This window comes from Coregonus lavaretus (assembly GCF_964263955.1).
Source record: "Coregonus lavaretus genome assembly, chromosome: 2".
Classification (NCBI taxonomy): domain Eukaryota; kingdom Metazoa; phylum Chordata; class Actinopteri; order Salmoniformes; family Salmonidae; genus Coregonus; species Coregonus lavaretus.
The window spans coordinates 38892125-38911523 of NC_139989.1; the positions used below are offsets into that span (position 1 = coordinate 38892125).

Sequence of the window (19399 nt, forward strand, 5' to 3'; positions counted from 1 at the left end):
GTAGGTATGGTGTAACTACAGTATGCCAAACCCTATCCTTACAAAAAGTTTTAAATAACTGTCTCCTATTAGATATATATAAAGTACCAGTAAAAAGTTTGGACACACCTACTCATTCCAGGTTCTTTATTTTTACTATTTTCTACATTGTAGAATATTAGTGAAGACATCAAAACTATGAAATAACACATATGGAATCATGTAGTAACCAAAAAAGTGTTAAACAAATCAAAATATATTTTATATTTGAGATTCTTCAAATAGCCACCCTTTGCCTTGATGACAGCTTTGCACACTCTTGGCATTCTCTCAACCAGCTTCACCTGGAATGCTTTTCCAACAGTCTTGAAGGAGTTCCCACATATGCTGAGCACTTGTTGGCTGCTTTTCCTTCACTCTGCGGTCCGACTCATCCCAAACCATCTCAATTGGGTTGAGGTCGGGGGATTGTGGAAGCCAGGTCATCTGATGCAACCATCCATCACTCTCCTTCTTGGTCAAATAGCCCTTACACAGCCTGGAGGTGTGTTGGGTCATTGTCCTGTTGAAAAACAAATGATAGTCCCACTAAGCCCAAACCAGATGGGATAGCGTATCGCTGCAGAATGCTGTGGTAGCCATGCTGGTTAAGTGTGCCTTGAATTCTAAATAAATCACAGACAGTGTCACCAGCAAAGCACCCCCACACCATAACACCTCCTCCTCCATGCTTTACGGTGGGAAATACATATGCAGAGATCATCTGTTCACCCATACCGCGTCTCACAAAGCCATGGCGGTTGGAACCAAAAATCGCAAATTTGGACTCCTGACCAAATGACACATTTCCACCGGTCTAATGTCCATTGCTCATGTTTCTTGGCCCAAGCAAGTCTCTTCTTCTGATTGGTGTCCTTTAGTAGTGGTTCTACCATGAAGGCCTAATTCACACAGTCTCCTCTGAACAGTTGATGTTGAGATGTGTCTGTTACTTGAACTCTGTGAAGCATTTATTTGGGCTGCATTTTCTAAGGCTGGTAACTCTAATGAACTTATCCTCTGCAGCAGAGGTAACTCTGGGTCTTCCTGTGGTGGTCCTCATGAGAGCCAGTTTCATCATAGCGCTTGATGGTTTTTGTGACTACACTTGAAGAAACGTTCAAAATTCTCAAAATGTTCCGTATTGACTTACCTTCATGTCTTAAAGTAATGATGGACTGTCGTTTCTCTTTGCTTATTTGAGCTGTTCTTGCCATAATATGAACTTGGTCTTTTACCATGTAGGGCTATCTTCTGTATACCCCCCCCTACCTTGTCACAACACAACTGATTGGCTCAAACGCATTAAGAAGGAAAGAAATTCCACAAATTTACTTTTAAGTCGCTCTGGATGCATTTTAACCTGTTAATTAAAATGCATTCCAGGTGACTACCTCATAAAGCTGGTTGAGAGAATGCCAAGAGTGTGCAAAGCTGTCATCAAGGCAAAGGGTGGCTATTTGAAGAATCTCAAATATAAAATATATTTTGATATGTTTAACACTTTTTTGGTTACTTCATGATTCCATTTGTGTTATTTCATAGTTTTGATGTCTTCACTAATATTCTACAATGTAAAAAATGGTACAAATAAAGAAAAGCCCTTGAATGAGTAGGTGTGTCCAAACTTTTGACTGGTAGTGTATATGCATACAGTGCCTTCGGAAAGTATACAGACCCCTTGACCTTTTCCACATTTTGTTAAGTTACAGCCTTATTCTACAAATAAAAAAATAAAAAACATCCTCAGCAATCTACGCACAATAACCCATTATGATGAAGCGAAAACAGGTTTTTAGAAATGTTTGCCAATTTATTATAAATAGAAAACGGAAATACCTTATTTACTTAAGTATTCAGAACCTTTGGTATGAGACTCGAAATTGAGCTCAGGTGCATCCTGTTTCCATTGATCATCCTTGAGATGTTTTTACAACTTGATTGGAGTCCACCTCTGGTAAATTCAATTGATTGGATATGATTTGGAAAGGTACACACCTGTCTATATAAGGTCTCACATTTGCTCCTGTAAGTCGCTCTGGATAAGAGTGTCTGCTAAATGACTAAAATGTAAAAAATGTCAGAGCAAAAACCAAGCCATGTGGGCGAAGGAATTGTCCATAGAGCTCCGAGACAGGATTGTGTCGAGACACAGATCTGGGGAAGGGTACCAAAACATTTCTGCAGCATTGAAGATCCCCTAGAACACAGTGGCCTCCATCATTCTTAAATGGAAGAAGTTTGGAACGACCAAGACTCTTCGGGGGAAAAGGGCCTTGGTCAGGGAGGTGACCAAGAAACCGATGGTCACTCTGACAGAGCTCTAGAGATGGGAGAACCTTCCAGAAGGACAACCATCTCTGCAGCACTCCACCAATCAGGCCGTTATGGTAGAGTCGTTAGACGGAAGCCACTCCTCAGTAAAAGGCATGACAGCCCGCTTGGAGTTTGCCAAAAGGCACCTAAAGACTCTCGGACCATGAGAAACAAGATTCTCTGGTCAAATGAAACCAAGATTGAACTCTTTGGCCTGAATGCCAAGCGTCACGACCTGGAGCAATCCTGGCACCATCCCTATGGTGAAGCATGGTGGTGGGAGCATTATGCTGTGGGGATGTTTTTCAGAGGCAGGGACTGGGAGACTAGTCAGGATCGAGGCAAAGATGAACGGAGCAAAGTACAGAGAGATCCTTGATGAAAACCTGCTCCAGAGAACTCAGGACCTCAGACTGGGGCGAAAGTTCACCTTCCAACAGGACAACGACCCTAAGCACACAGCCAAGACAACGCAGGAGTGGCTTCTGGACAAGTCTCTGAATGTCCTTAAGGGGCCCAGCCAGAGCCTGGACTTGAACCCGATCGAACATCTCTGGAGAGACCTAAAAATAGCTGTGCAGCAACGCTCCCCATCCAACCTGACAGAGCTTGAGAGGATCTGCAGAGTAGAATGGGAGAAACTCCCCAAATACAGGTTTGCCAAGCTTATAGTGTCATACCCAAGAAGACTCAAGGCTGTAGTCGCTGCCAAAGGTGCTTCAACAAAGTACTGAGTAAAGGGTCTGAATGCATATGTAAATTTATTTGTAATAAATTAGCAACAATTTCTAAAAACCTGTTTTTGCTTTGTCATTATGGGGTATTGTATGTAGATTGATGAGGGGAAAAAACGATTTAATCAATTTTAGAATAAGGCTGTAACCTAACAAAATGTGGAAAAAGTCAAGGGGTCTGAATACTTTCCGAAGGCACCGTATATAGTTTATTATTTCAAATTGTACATATGTGCATATATTTAAAAACAAACAAGAAACAAGATAAACTGTCTCCTAAGAGAGAAACTGTTGACACCGAGGTTGAAGCTTCTTTTATTGTATTATCTGTGTACCTCTCTTCAGGTTGAGGTGCCTTTTGATGACATACTGTATTGGCTGTGTACCTCTCTTGATGTTGTTGATGATGAACTCTAGTTCAGGCAGGGTGTGGAGGCTGACCAGGTTGGCCTCCATTTTCTGACAGGTTTTCTGAGCCACGTCCCAGTCCACCTTCTCTGACGTCAGTCTGTAGCAGCCTGCCTGGAACGCCTGCCAGCCCACATCACACTCATACTTCTCATCATCCGCCCACGAGTCTGCAGCCCACAGAGCAGAGACAGAGATCAAACAGAAGGGAAATATACCCTATGTTAACTCTTTGTTAATAAAGTAGAGAGCATATAACCGATGGTAACACATATCTGTGATTTTAAAAATGATGACTCTAACTACTCAGTGTATGTAACTATCCATGAAACAACAAGCTACAGATGTAGGATCTTAATTTGAGCCAGTTTGCTACAGGAGGAAAATAATCCTGCGGCAACAGGAAATGTGATTTATTATGTGGATTTTAACAAACTGACATTTTTGTAGGGTTTGATACATTTTTCGTAAGGGAAAATCAAGTCTGAAATTTCAAAGCGGAAATTACAAACATTAGAAGCCTTTTTAAAACTCAAATACACTACAAGTTTGCCTTTCCTGCTTTGCTGGAAAATTCTCAGCAACAAAATTGTGATCAAATTAAGATCCTACATCTGTAAAAGCTTTAGCAGGGAGGATTTGATAAGGAGGTCTAGAGACTCGACCGGTGACTAGGCAGACGTACCGGTGGTGAAGGGGTCCAGGGTGGCATTGGGCCTCTTCTTACAGACGTAGGGAAGGGCTACAGAGCAGTCTCTGTTCTGCCAGCGGCCAGACGACTCTGTCCTGATCACCGCACAGTTCTCCTCCTCCATATGGCTCGGCTGGTCTGGGATGGAGATAGAAGAAATATTGTGAGATAGAAAGAAGGGAAAGCTTAGAAGTTCTATGTGTAGTCTGTGGTATTAGTGTTGTAAACAGATGGTAGAAGTTGGGTTGGGTTAAAAGGATGGTTGAGGATGGATAAGGTTAAAAGGTTGGTTGAGGATGTATGTGGTTGGGTTGGGTTAAAAGGAGCAGGTTGGCATTTATTGTCATGAATCTTGCCCTGGAGGCAGCTCTGCAGAGTGGTCACTTGCTGGCATAGCCACAAAGTCATTCAATCTGATTTTAAACCTAACCATAACCCTAACACTGCTAGCCCTAATGCCTAACCCTAACCTTAACCACACTGCTAACCCTAATGTCTAACCCTAACCTTAAATGAAGACCAAAAAGCTCATTTTTGTTTTCATAAATTTTTACGATAAAGCCAATTTTGACTTTGCAACTGGCCAATCAAGCAGAAATCACTCAGTTCTGCCTCCAGGGCAAGATTCATGACAATAAATGTCAATCTGCTTTTAAAAGGATGGTTGAAATTGGGTTGGGTTAGAAAGATGGTTGAGGATGGTTGAGGTTGGGTTGGGTTAAAAAGATAGTTGAGGATAGTTGAGGTTGGGTTGGGTTAAAGGCAGTGTTCTCTCACCATTCTCCCAGTTGAGGTATTTGAGAGGGGAGGAGTCAGCCCACTGCCAGCCTCCGCTGATGTCCAGGTCATTCAGTCCGATCCACAGAGCAGCACTGTAACCAGTCAGCAAACCTACAGCAGCAGGGAGAGACTTTTCTTAAAAACATAAGACGTCCTCATATAAACAAAGACAAGATCACACTCTACCTCTTTAAAACTATTAGAGAAGAGGTAAGTTGGGAAGAGAGGGTAACACTTGATTTTAAGGTATGCTTTTAAATGGCTTATAAACGCTTACTACATAGTTGTTTATCAATAATGTTTAACACCAGTTCATAACAGACCTATAAATACATTTCTATCAAACCGAGAATAAGGAAGAAAACCTCTCCCGTGTACTAGCATGGAGTACTAGATTTTAGAATCTCCTATGATCTCTTACCATTGATGTATGTCTGTTCATGCAGCTTGGTGATACTAAGCAGGTCTGCCCCCTGTTGTTGGCAGCTGATGCGAGCCTCGCTCCATGACAGGGTGGCCTGGAAGTTGAACTGGTAGCAGCTGTCTGTCAGTGGGTCTGTGTCCCAGAACGTCTCACAGTTATTGCCTGTGAGGGGGAGGGAGGGAGGGAGGGAGAGTCAGATATAATTGCAAGGGGAAATAGTCATAGGGAGACATAGAAAGAGTCTGTGGTGTGTTTGGGGGGATTGCAGCGGTGGAAGAGGAACGTAGCTGTGTGAGACAGTGACTCACTCTTAACAGGACAGAAACCCCAGCGTTCGTCCTTGCCGTAGTCATAGGTGGTGGCACACCACAGGTGACCGTCCTCTCTGCCAATACTGGTGCAGCTGTGGAACCACTGGCCATCGTACAGGAAGGGCAGGTAGCAGGGCCGACCGTAAGAGTTCCCCTGGATAGTATAGATCTCTGCAAGGCACACAATGGAAAGACTTCAAATCCCAGTATGCACTGGCACTGAAGCACCACTTTCTGTCCCAAATTGATTTGTGTTGATAGTCTTTACTGAGCAAACAAATCTGTGTCCTCAAAGACATGTGCAATTAAACGTGATAAATAAATAAAATATATATTACAGGAAATGATGACACACGCCAAAGTGTGTTTTTGGACTAGGGAAAGGTATGGGAAAGACCATCAGAGGTCAACAATAAACTAAAATAGACCAGATAATGGAAAAACAATCAAACAATTTACAACTGAAAAATAAATACATCAGGACAAAGCTTTATAAAAACTCAATATACTGTCTCAAACTAAAAAGTATGCCAGAAAAGGTCGTTTTCATTTTCACTAGCAATTGACAAGGGTTAAAAGGATACTCTTTCCAAAAAACATTCTCTAAAATAATACATTAATAATGAGTTTAGTTTATAAGCAGCTGTTTTAGTTCTTTTTGCAGTCTATTATGAGACTGCCATGTATAAACTAAACTCCATTATTCTTGGAGAGGTGAATTAACATTATTTTGAATGAAACCTGATCTCCACAGTTTGACAAAATGACCAGGGGTTGCCACGGTAGCCTCTGCATTCCACTGGACAGCGGGGTATGAAGGAAAGGGCAGCAGGGGAAAAACTCAAATCAACTCTCCAAGACACGATGGAGAAAGAGAGAGAGAGAGGGGGTTAAAGGGGGAAAGACAGAAAGAGGGAAGAGAGCGAGCGAGCGAGGAAAGAGAGATAGAGCAAGGAAAGAGAGAGAGAGAGAGAGAGAGAGAGAGAGAGAGAGAGAGAGAGAGAGAGAGAGAGAGAGAGAGAGAGAGAGAGAGAGAGAGAGAGAGAGAGAGAGAGAGAGAGAGAGAGAGAAGAGAGAGAGAGAGAGAGAGAGAGAGAGAGAGAGAGGAGAGAGAGAAGAAGGGGAGAGAGAGAAAGGGAGAGAGAGAGAGCAGTAGAGAGAGAGAGCTGTAAAGAGAGAGACTGGAAGGGTGTCTGCAATGTTACCAAAACACACAGATAACCAGCCAGGCCCATGGAAAGTAGGGCATATGTGTTAAAAGGCGGGGAAAGGCCTAGAAAGTTCCCTCCCTCCTTCATTTCCCTCTCTCCTCTACCACTGGCTGGTTCGTGTCAAGCTGCTAGCCTGCTAGCTAGACGGCGGGTTGACTAATGTCCGTGGCATTCTTTATCCAGCAGCGTGTTGTGAGGAATGGCAGTTAAAAGTTACAAATGCGCCACAAAAAAGGAAAGGAAAGGAAAGATAGAGGAGGGAAGTAAAGAAGTCAGGTAGCTTAGTGGTTAAGAGTGTTGTGCCAGTAACCGAAAGGTCGCTGGTTCTAATCTCAGTGCCGACTAGGTGAAAAATCTGTCGATGTGCCCTTGAGCAAGGCACTTAACCCTAATTGCTCCTGTAAGTCGCTCTGGATAAGAGTGTCTACTAAAATGTATATGTAAGTTATTTTCTGGACTTAAGTTGTAGGAGAACTGGTTTTAATTGCAGTCAGACAGGCTAGAGACAGTATTTCACAGACAAAGCCCAGCAGAAAGGCTGTCAATGCAACTTAAATTATGACATTTGATATCTGAATGAATAATAATGATAATAATAGTGGGAACAAGGCTATGCTTCAAAACCACACTGATAACCCTTAAGCGGGGGCTTCAACTCCTAGGTCCTACATAAACACTAATATACCGTAGGCTAGAGCTGGGTGATATGGACAAAAATCCATATCGCAATAAATTGCCTGAATTGAAGTGAGAACGATAGTTTATAACATTAAGGTGCAACAAAAAAAAAACTACTAGTTTGATGGTTGTAGCCATCAATTGTCCCATCAACAATTACCCATATTTACACACTTATTTAATTTCAAACTTCACATTTCTCTAGTATAGGCTACTTATCGTAATGAACGATATCAGCAAAATGCCTGCGATAAGTGATAGGTATGGTCGGTGTCGATCATTTCCGGTTTAGCATCCCAGCTCTACCGTAGGCTATGTGAGGGCAAGGGCATTCCACTGTTTACGTCTTGAGTTTACAAACACAGAGAGAGAGGGCTTTCCTTAGCTATCTAGCTGGCGGGCTGCCAGTCAGTCATACAGAGAGGCCCAGGGCAACAAATTGCAGCATGCATCTGAACAGATACAGCTGTACCCTCCTCAACAGTTCAACACAGCTGACTAACCCTGCCTCAGCTTTTCATTCACAAGCACTGTTGGGAGAAAGAGAGACAAACTATATTCTGGTTTGAATTTTCTATTTCAAAATGGCTGACTCCCCTGGCCTACCAGAGTCGAACTGACGTCTTGTTGCTCCATACCAAAACAAAATCAAGAGTACAAAATAGCATCATCGGCCCTTTGTAATGCACTAGAATGACTTTGTCAACCAGCAGCAGAACCTCTTCTACTTACCACGATAGGTCCTAGAACAAAGGTCCTGATTGTCCCCAAAGAGCCTCCATTTGAGCCCCTCCTGTGGGGGCTTGACATCCGAGGCCTTCACTGAGGAGTTAGCGGAGGGGTTAACAGGGTGCGAGGGGGACGGCAGGTACAGGTTGAGGTTCTCCAACACCTGGGCACAGTACCAGGTCCAGCGGACCCGGGGAGGCTCTCTGTCACAGGGGTAGACGCCCAGCAGTGAGGCATCCTCCCTGGAGCTGTAGTTTCCCGTGGTCAGGCCCAGGCACAGAGAGGAGCCTAGATTGAAGATCCGTCCCCGGGTCACCCACTTCCACTTCTGGGCGTCATCCTCGCAGGACTCGGACAGGGACAGGGAGTGACCCTGCACCCCTAGACAGCCCTGAGCCCCCTCATGGAAGAACACAAACACATCACCATTCACTGGCTCTGTGGAGAGAGAGAGAGAGAAACAGAGAGAAAGAGAGACACATAGATAGATACAAAGAGAGAGAGAGAGAGAGAGAGAGAGAGAGAGAGAGAGAGAGAGAGAGAGAGAGAGAGAGAGAGAGGTGGTGGGAGGGGAGGGGGGGCAGTCAATAACACTGTTCAGAAATTATTCCATCTTTAGCTGCTAATGTGGAGAGAGCAGGAACACAATCAATATCACTGTTAATGGATGTCCTGCTTTGATAGAGCTAGCATCTTTCAGCTGGTTGTGTTGCTGGTGAAAGGCTAGCTTTCTCACAATGATACCTAGCCCACTGTTATATCTCCTCAATTTAAGCAGACATTGACCAATGTTATGTGTCTAGATAAGTGTTCATTGAAAATTGAAATGTGGTTGCACATGTTTTTTCACACGTCTATTAATGCAAGGTTGGTAATGTCTATTTATTTGTTATTTCCCTGTCAGATTCTGGGATATTTGCCCCATTTCAGCCGTGAGACCTGGAATGGCCTTTCTCCTCACGGGGAGTCTGTGGTCTGAATGTGATGTGAGGGAACGTTGGCTAAAGAACTAAATGAGGACTGAGCAGTCTGGGGTTTTGGGGGACTGGTTTGGAACTTTATCATGAGAAAATGTCTGGTTGAGGAAACACTTTGCATAATAATAAAGTTTCATATTTGAAGATGTTTCTGTTGTCAATATCGGATAATATACATGTCATTACTTTACTTAATTATGTCAGTAATTTACCCAGACCGAGTGACCCAACAGTTAATCCTCGAAAAAGGTACAATGAAATGTCATGAACTGTGTCTTATTTCATCCATATGCAGTAATGTATATGTCAATGTGAATATGTGCAACTTTGCTATGCATATTGGGTCTCTACTGTAGGCTCTGTGTAATACATGAGTAAGTTTACTGTATACACTCTGACCCTGTATGAACTGATAACTGGGCGGCAGGTAGCTTAGTGGTTAAGAGCGTTGTGCCAGTACCCGAAAGGCCGCTGGTTCTAATCCCGAGCCGACTAGGTGAAAAGTCTGTCAATGTGCCCTTGAGCAAGGCACTTAACCCTAATTGCTCCTGTAAGTCGCTCTGGATAAGAGCATCTGCTAAATGACTAAAACAATAAAAATACAATAAAAAAGAGGAGGTAGAGAGAGAGTCAGACATTTAACTCTAAGCTAGCTAGATACTGGCTGGACTCCAGCCACTATGACTGGAATGTTGGGAAGAAAACCCAACAGCCTTCCCAAAAACCCTCATCCCCACTTCTTCTCTAAGCTTTTCTTCTCCTGCAACGGGGGTTACGGGAATTGGGAGGTTAAAGCAGGTGACTCAAAAGTGTGTGCACTGGTGGAAGGAGAGACGGAAAGGGAGAGAAAGAGGGAAGAAAGAGAGGAGGAGGAGTGCAGCTGTGATGTTAAGTTCAAAAAAGAGCAAGGGGAAAAAAAGGAATGACCCCAAAACAAACAGAAGCCCTCCTCAGTGAATCTGGGTCCAGAGAAGAGAAACATAGAGAGAGAGACCGTCAGCATTCCTCCTTCACGGGGCCCTCTGAGGGGCCAGGAAGTGGGGAAGGTGGGACAGATCACTGGGTTTTGGGCTGAAAATAGGGAAAGGGGATACCTAGTCAGTTGCACAACTGAATGCATACAACTGAAATGTGTCTTCCGCATTTAACCCAACTCCTCTGAATAAGATGGCTCTGGTATGGGGGTACTTCAATCAATCAATCAATCAATTTTATTTTATATAGCCCTTCGTACATCAGCTAATATCTCGAAGTGCTGTACAGAAACCCAGCCTAAAACCCCAAACAGCTAGTAATGCAGGTGTAGAAGCACGGTGACTAGGAAAAACTCCCTAGAAAGGCCAAAACCTAGGAAGAAACCTAGAGAGGAACCAGGCTATGAGGGGTGGCCAGTCCTCTTCTGGCTGTGCCGGGTGGAGATTATAACAGAACCATGTCAAGATGTTCAAAAATGTTCATAAGTGACAAGCATGGTCAAATAATAATCAGGAATAAATCTCAGTTGGCTTTTCATAGCCGATCATTAAGAGTTGAAAACAGCAGGTCTGGGACAGGTAGGGGTTCCATAACCGCAGGCAGAACAGTTGAAACTGGAATAGCAGCAAGGCCAGGCGGACTGGGGACAGCAAGGAGTCACCACGGCCGGTAGTCCCGACGTATGGTCCTAGGGCTCAGGTCTCTCAGTTGGCTTTTCATAGCCGATCATTAAGAGTTGAAAACAGCAGGTCTGGGACAGGTAGGGGTTTCGTAACCGCAGGCAGAACAGTTGAAACTGGAATAGCAGCAAGGCCAGGCGGACTGGGGACAGCAAGGTGTCAGCATGCCCGGTAGTCCTGACGTATGGTCCTAGGGCTCAGGTTCTCAGAGAGAAAGAGAGAACGAGAGAATTAGAGAGAGCATACTTAAATTCACACAGGACACTGGATAAGACAGGAGAAGTACTCCAGGTATAACCAACTAACCCCAGCCCCCCGACACATAAACTACTGCAGCATAAATACTGGAGGCTGAGACAGGAGCGGTCCGGAGACACTGTGGCCCCATCCGAAGAAACCCCCGGACAGGGCCAAACAGGAAGGATATAACCCCACCCACTCTGCCAAAGCACAGCCCCCGCACCACTAGAGGGATATCCTCAACCACCAACTTACAATCCTGAGACAAGGCCGAGTATAGCCCACAGAGGTCTCCACCACAGCACAAACCAAGGGGGGGCGCCAACCCAGACAGGAAGATCACGTCAGTAACTCAACCCACTCAAGTGACGCACCCCTCCTAGGGACGGCATGAAAGAGCACCAGCAAGCCAGTGACTCAGCCCCTGTAACAGGGTTAGAGGCAGAGAACCCCAGTGGAGAGAGGGGAACCGGCCTGGCAGAGACAGCAAGGGCTGTTCGTTGCTCCAGAGCCTTTCCGTTCACCTTCACACTCCTGGGCCAGACTACACTCAATCATATGACCTACTGAAGAGATAAGTCTTCAGTAAAGACTTAAAGGTTGAGACCGAGTCTGCGTCTCTCACATGGGTAGGCAGACTGTTCCATAAAAATGGAGATCTATAGGAGAAAGCCCTGCCTCCCGCTGTTTGCTTAGAAATTCTAGGGACAATTAGGAGGCCTGCGTCTTGTGACCGTAGCGTACGTATTGGTATGTACGGCAGGACCAACTCGGAAAGATAGGTAGGAGCAAGCCCATGTAACACTTTATAGGTTAACAGTAAAACCTTGAAATCAGCCCTTGCCTTAACAGGAAGCCAGTGTAGGGAAGCTAGCACTGGAGTAATATGATCAAATTTCTTGGTTCTAGTCAGGATTCTAGCAGCCGTATTTAGCACTAACTGAAGTTTATTTAGTGCTTTATCCGGGTAGCCGGAAAGTAGAGCATTGCAGTAGTCTAACCTAGAAGTAACAAATGCATGGATTAATTTTTCTGCATCATTTTTGGACAGAAAATTTCTGATTTTTGCAATGTTACGTAGATGGAAAAAAGCTGTCCTTGAAACAGTCTTGATATGTTCGTCAAAAGAGAGATCAGGGTCAAGAGTAACGCCGAGGTCCTTCACAGTTTTATTTGAGACGACTTTACAACCATCAAGATGAATTGTCAGATTTAACAGAAGATCTCTTTGTTTCTTGGGACCTAGAACAAGCATCTCTGTTTTGTCCGAGTTTAAAAGTAGAACGTTTTCAGCCATCCACTTCCTTATGTCTGAAACACAGGCTTCTAGCGAGGGCAATTTTGGGGCTTCACCATGTTTCATTGAAATGTACAGCTGTGTGTCATCCGCATAGCAGTGAAAGTTAACATTATGTTTTCGAATAACATCCCCAAGAGGTAAAATATATAGTGAAAACAATAGTGGTCCTAAAACGGAACCTTGAGGAACACCGAAATGTACAGTTGATTTGTCGGAGGACAGACCATTCACAGAGACAAACTGATATCTTTCCGACAGGTAAGATCTAAACCAGGCCAGAACTTGTCCGTGTAGACCAATTTGGGTTTCCAGTCTCTCCAAAAGAATGTGGTGATCGATGGTGTCAAAGGCACTTCAGGCCACACACAGAATAGGGGTCCTGGCCTGCAGTACTAAACCCCCTCCTCAAGTCATCTAATCAGTCCACTGTAGCTCTCTCACAGAACTAGCAACACCTCCCTTGCAGCACTACCAATACTAAAACAATGGAGAATCTCCATTAAAACAGTCCCTACAAAGTCGTTATAAATGCAGACCTTCAATCAGTGTAGCACTAGTTTTTCTCAGCCTCACTCAACCTCTTTTGTGATGTTGTTGAGAAATAATAGTCAGCTTGTGGCCTTGGTTGGCTTCCACACTCTGCAAACGCTGTAGTTACAAAACACAATGGCTGAGTGGTTCCACAGAGCTGTGAGAGCCTCCACTGGCAGTGCTTTGTACAGTGTAATCAGATATAATTACCAGCTGGCGCTGACTGCTGCAGACATCTCATTGTAGCACCCTGTTGTTAGGCCTGTTTACTGTCCACTAATTGTGATGCAATAAAGATTCAGGAGTCAAAATACCTTTCCTCTGGAAAAATCTTTACTCTGCACTCTTAGAAAAAAGGGTTCCAAAAGGGTTCTGCAGTTGTCGCCATTGGAGAACCCTTTTTGGTTCCAGGTAGAACCCTTTTGGATTCCATGTACATGGAACCCAAAAGGGTTCTACCTGGAACCAATAGGGGTTCTTCAAAGGGTTCTCCTATTGGGACAGCCAAATAACCCTTTTTGGTTCTAGATAGCACCTGGATCATTGAAGTAAAAGAATGAGGGGCAGGTTCCAACAGACAAAAAGCAACTGAATGTCTTAACATTGACGAGTCTGCCTTTCCATGAGTTTATCATTCCAGACTCCTATTATTAACGTAACACAATCCATAACAGTCTGAAATGAAAAACCTTTCCATGGACACATTTCTCTCCAGGCAACTCATTGTCTGTCATTTCCATTAAATGTAATGTGTTCAATAACCTTGCTACAGTTATTCAAGCATTCTCTACAGTTCTCCAACAGCAAAGACAGATTGAGTCCTGTTAATGTCATACAGTATGGACCCTGTAGATCAGACAGTTCAGCAAAGTCTCTCTGTCTGTGATGCCTCTCAATTCAAGGATCTTTTTTACCTTGTGGTATATGCCAAAACATTTAGCAGTGCTCCAAGCTACCCCGGTCTGAAAATCCAACCCTTCTATCTGTTCTTTTAATGGGCTCTTCTCTGCCGTGACAGGCAATCAACCCCAGCTGTGAGCAGATTACAGGATCAACTTTGTCCTTCTCCAAATTTGTAAAAACACTGTACAGAACAATTAATTAATTTTTGACATCTACTGCGTTGACTTAAGCCGGATGCACAGATCTTACTCTGAAGTAAGCAGTGTTGCTTCCAGTGGTGTGTGATTTCCTTGACAATGCTTACATAACGATGGTTTTGGCTATGGTAACACTTGGCTTAGCAACACTCACGACAGTGTGGTAAGAGGACTTTTTAGGAGACATAAATATTATTAAAAGCAGCCTGATGTCATTTTGTCTTTTGTCATGATGCGAATCAGAGCCACAACAAAATAAATGTTGTTTTTCTGTTGATACCAAGGCAGTAAAACTGGGACAACCTATTAGACCTTGATTGAACTTAATGACTAATTTCACCCAGGCCATGACTTGTACCCAACAAGTTGGGTTATAACTTCTCAAAGTGTTCCCACCTGGGCCCTGCAGCTGTGTTTGAAGTGTGGGTTCAACCTCAGATGGCTCTGCTAAGTAAAAGACAAACTTCAAATGTAATTCCTGAAGCGGATTTGAAAATGTTTGATGTGAATACAGTAAAGCCCAGATCAACAGCTTCACAGAATCTCGACAAAAGTTCAACCTTTGGAAAGTACAACCAGAACAACACCCCTCTAGCCTGATCCCTGCTCCCCTCTCTCTCCCACTCCCTGCACCGTTACCCTACTCAGACCCACACCAGTTTCCTGCTGCAAAAGAGAGAGGCTTAAACCTGCAGCCAAGAACAACGGAACATGCGGAGCCAAGAGCCGAGAGGCTGATGTTCCCAGAACCACCTTCTTCTCCTCCAACACCGGCCAGTGTGTTGATGAGGTCTCTCTGGGCGTGGGGGTGTGAGCAGGGCACTGGAGCTGGAGCACAGAGGTCCAGGGGGGCCAGTGGAGGCTGAGGTACATGAAACCAAGGTGACTGACTTGATCCACACTGAAGTGAGACGTACTGTAGAGATGGAGGCACTGGGACTGGGAACCATATTGTGATAGAAATTTGAGATAACAAATATTTTACTCTCATAGATGTTGAAGCAAAGTGGAGTAAAAGTTTGGGTGGATGTTATTGGATAAGAACAACAATTATGATAGATTCTGGTATCGGGTTAAAGCCCCTCAGGTCTAGATGAAGGTGTGGTGGGACCAAAGGATTGTCCTTGAACCTTTTTCCTATTTTGACAGATGTTTGAGATGAAAGGGGAAGCTTGTTTTACGGGTAAGCTTTATAAAACAGAACATCTCATTGTGCAGTAAAAACAGCAACCAACAAATAGACAGGAAATTCCAGCCTGTTAGTGTGTTTGTTTCTGTTCTGTTTAATGACGGTCCAGGCCAGCCTCTGAAACTGTTGGAGCGGTGGTAGACCCACTCCCAGGAAACATCTCAGTGGGAGGAAAAGCAGCAGTGAGTGGGTGGGATTTGTTAGGGGCTGATCAGCCCTTTAGTGGGTGGTTGAGTGGGATTTCTGTACAGCTTGAGTCTACAGACACAGGGGTGGTGCCTGAAATTCCTCCACGATCCTAAAGGTAAGACTGAGCCCCAGGAGAGAGGGATTGTTCTGAGACCTGTACACTCAGGTAGACCTCAGTGTGTGAATAAGTATCTAAAAGACAGAATAAACAAAACAAATTGCAAAACAAGAATGAAAGCATGTGAATGACATATCTGCCTTGCCTTTGTAGTTGGCAAACACACCCAGTACCATCTGCACTGCAGGTGTAACAGTTAGACACACCAATGTATCTGGCCCTACATGACATTGTGTTGAGATGCGAGCCAACGCAACTCTGCTTTCAGAGAAATCACACAGAAAACTAAAACAATGACTGTAATAACACAGTAATAACAACACCTGGTGAATTACAGTATATGATCGTCTTATTGACTTGATCACGTTGAATCATCATACTCAACTTTGTTGATACTGTTTTCCCTCCCTTGTACTAACTGAACTAATTCTGACCCCATAACACACAATGTATATTCTGGTGTAGACCTCCGTATCAAAGAATTGAATACATCCTGTTGAAAATTGAATTCACTCTGGATTTGTGATATAGGGCTGGCAAAGTAAATTTAAGTTATGTTTCCACTTGGGAGGAATTGAGAATTTAATTGTAAAAAACAAACAGTTTTTAGTTAGGCCCACCTCCAAAGTTGTCAACACTGTCAAGTTGTTTACTGGGCCTACTTTGTCTTCATTTCAGAGCTACAGTGTGGTATTTCTTAAAATAACTTTTATAGCTTAGTGTTATCCATCTTCATTCATGTTTTTTTTTTTTTTACCTAAAGTTAAGTCTTACTCTTAGATAAAATTCTCTACAAATCGACCCATAGCATGCCTAGGAGTAAGGCAGGTCAGTGTTCAAAAGCGAGAGGTCACTGTCGTGGCAATTGACCTACAAGGTACTAAGAAAGACTAGAAGAGGACCGAGAAGAGATGGACTTGGTTGCATGGTTTAATTGTATAACAGAATGTAAAGGTCACATCTGCCCGTGGGGTGCCAAATATATGCAGCGCGTCAGTCCCATACCAGCATACAAAGGAAGGACACGGATGTGCATCTACCATTTTAAGTGTTCAAAGAAGATGCCAAATGAAGTATCTATAGGTATATTAGCACTTCACTTCAAGTTTCTAAACGAGAAAACACATAAAATAAGGCCAGACCCCCCCCCCCCCCCCACACACACACACACATCTGGTTCGACTCAGAATTCGGACTTTCGTGGCATTCCAATTCATCAGTGAAGTTCGAATACAAAGTACCCGTAAAATCGCACCAGGTCTCCTACCAACAAAAAAAAACGCTAAATAAGCTTTAGATGGATATTCAGATATGCAATAACAAAGAGAGTCTCCGACTCTCGGTCTCCAGAGTTTTTCTTGAATGAAAAGCCGAGGAGCATTCGAGAGCAACATATTGTTCTTACCTGAAACGCTGCTGTTTAGCTCCAGACTAAAGATGAATAAATATAAAGTGCATTTGTAAAAGTGAAGGCAATTTTTCCATGTTCTCCTCGAATCTTTGTTTCGGTCGAAGCGTGGCATGCCCACTATTGCTCAGAAAAGTGTAAATCGGAGCAATTTATGGAGAGCTTTCCTTTCGAGTCGGATGGGTAGAGTGTTGGTGAGTATGATGGTGTGCAGAGGAAAGGAGGAGTAGAGTGGGCTATGTGTCTTTTTAGTGCGTCGTTAAAACTGAAGGGAGCAGACGCGCTGCGTTAGCGTCACAATATTTTAGCCCGCCTCACATGCACACACAGTTGTCCACAAACTAGATACACTGTATTGCAGATGTGCAACATTGTATCTCAGACTTGCAACATTGTTACCTTGCATCGTCTTGAGATCAGCCCCGCTGTTACTTTGTAACAACATCCCTGCTTGTGATACGCTACATGCTGCAAATAGCTAGCTTAGGCCTATTTGTTTGCTTCAAAAGAAAGTATTGAATTTCCAGATATAATCATATGTATAAGCGTCAAATAATTTTATTTTTTATTTTTTACACATATAGACACTTGATTTAGCTTATTTAAAACTACAGTAGAGATTGAAAGCAGAAATGTTTTATTTTACTAGATTCTGGCTCATAGAATCATTCCCCAAACCAGCAGTGGGGTGACAATTATGCACACAGATCATCCAAGTGAGATTGCAGCAAGAAACACGTTTTACTTCCCATTCCAAAACCAGAGACCCAAAGCCAACTCATAAATATGTGTAGAAAATACTAAAGTGATGGCTTCTTGGCCTCCCCTGTTGTGAAGAAAGTATTCTGGATTATTTAATTATCACTGTATTGCTGTCCCTTCCTCGTGAATAAATGAATCTGCCATGGTGCACATAGTTTCACATGGAATAACTTTATTCACCCCTGGAATGATTCTGTGTTGGGGATTGGTAGTGGTGGTTGTGGGGGAGAGTGGAAACAATCCAATGTCAATCTGTTGGGAAATGCAAGAATGATGCATCAATTAGAACAATCTTACATCGGTGGATAATATGTCTGTGTGTGTGTGCACAATCTGCATATGTAGCCTGACAGTGTAAAACTGGTGTCACCTATGTGTTAGCTTCATCCTCTCTCTTGTGAACACAGTCATTGTTGGACCAGCATCAGTATGCATGGCTCAGGGCTCTGGCTGTCTCCCTCTCCACTGATCATTATTGATCTGTGGCTTTGACAGTGCACTGTGAACTGCACACAACCACACTGTCTCAGTTGAAAACACATTTTAAACAACGTGCGAGGTAGTAGCCTACCCACAGAACTAGATTGAGATTCTATTTCTATGGCCTACCCATACATTTTATACCAGTGTGGTTCAATGGTAGAGTGGCCATCGCTTATGGCATCAATTCAGCACTGCGTGAGCCCAATCATTCATTCAATAATGTGACAATAATACAAAAAATTGGCCGGGGACCCCTTTTGTGATAGCAAATTCATCAGGGACCCCCTCATAATCAGAACACAACTGGAGTGAGATAAAACAAAAATGGCATACAAGGAGTTCTGCTATGACTTTGGTAGTGCATCTGCAATTCTACAGATTTTGTCATGGGGCAGAGAGAAAACTTTGCAGTTTTAAAGCTTAAATTACAGTGCATTTATGTTTAAAAAATATGTATATTTTTTTGGGGGAATACAATAAGTATTGAGTTGATAATTGGTGGAGTACTGTGGATACCAATATCCCTGAGAGCCTCCCAGGCCCATGTTGCTCAGGGTTAATTAAGAACATAAATTAATAATATTACAATGATTTGTATTACATCCTCTAAACTTGTTCCACAAATCTCTTGGCCAAAATTAATGTAAACTGTTGTTTGTAATATTCATTAAAATTCAACGTAAAAAAAATACAGTGTATATCAAAAGATTGGACACACCTACTCATTCAAGGGTTTTTCTTTATTTTTACTATTTTCTACATTGTAGAGTAATAGTGAAGACGTCAAAACTATGAAACAACACATATGGAATCATGTAGTAACCAAAAAAGTGTTCAACAAATCAAAATATATTTTATATTTGAGATTCTTCAAATAGAACCAACTCGAACCTTCAGCTCCCTCCACAGATTTTCTATGGGATTAAGGTCTGGAGACTGGCTAGGCCACTCCAGGACCTTAATGTGCTTCTTCTTGAGCCACTCCTTTGTTGCCTTGGCCGTGTGTTTTGGGTCATTGTCATGCTGGAATACCCATCCACAACCCATTTTCAATGCCCTGGCTGAGGGAAGGAGGTTCTCACCCAAGATTTGACGGTACATGGCCCCATCCATTGTCCCTTTGATGCGGTGAAGTTGTCCTGTCCCC

The 19399-nt window shown here is 43.3% G+C and overlaps 1 protein-coding gene across 1 annotated transcript in view; it reads right to left on the reverse strand.

Annotated features, from left to right (window-relative positions):
* LOC311145675 (C-type mannose receptor 2-like) overlaps positions 1-17122 on the reverse strand; it is a gene marked incomplete at its 5' end in the record, with an annotated part of 36980 nt that extends 19858 nt beyond the window's left edge. Inside the window, 7 exons of the mRNA XM_084181937.1 lie at positions 3455-3646; positions 4162-4305; positions 4945-5058; positions 5369-5533; positions 5680-5853; positions 8304-8738; positions 17005-17122. Coding sequence (XP_084038063.1) covers positions 3455-3646; positions 4162-4305; positions 4945-5058; positions 5369-5533; positions 5680-5853; positions 8304-8738; positions 17005-17122 — 1342 coding nt within the window. The remainder of the gene's footprint in view (positions 1-3454; positions 3647-4161; positions 4306-4944; positions 5059-5368; positions 5534-5679; positions 5854-8303; positions 8739-17004) is intronic.
* Positions 17123-19399: the final 2277 nt, after the last annotated feature.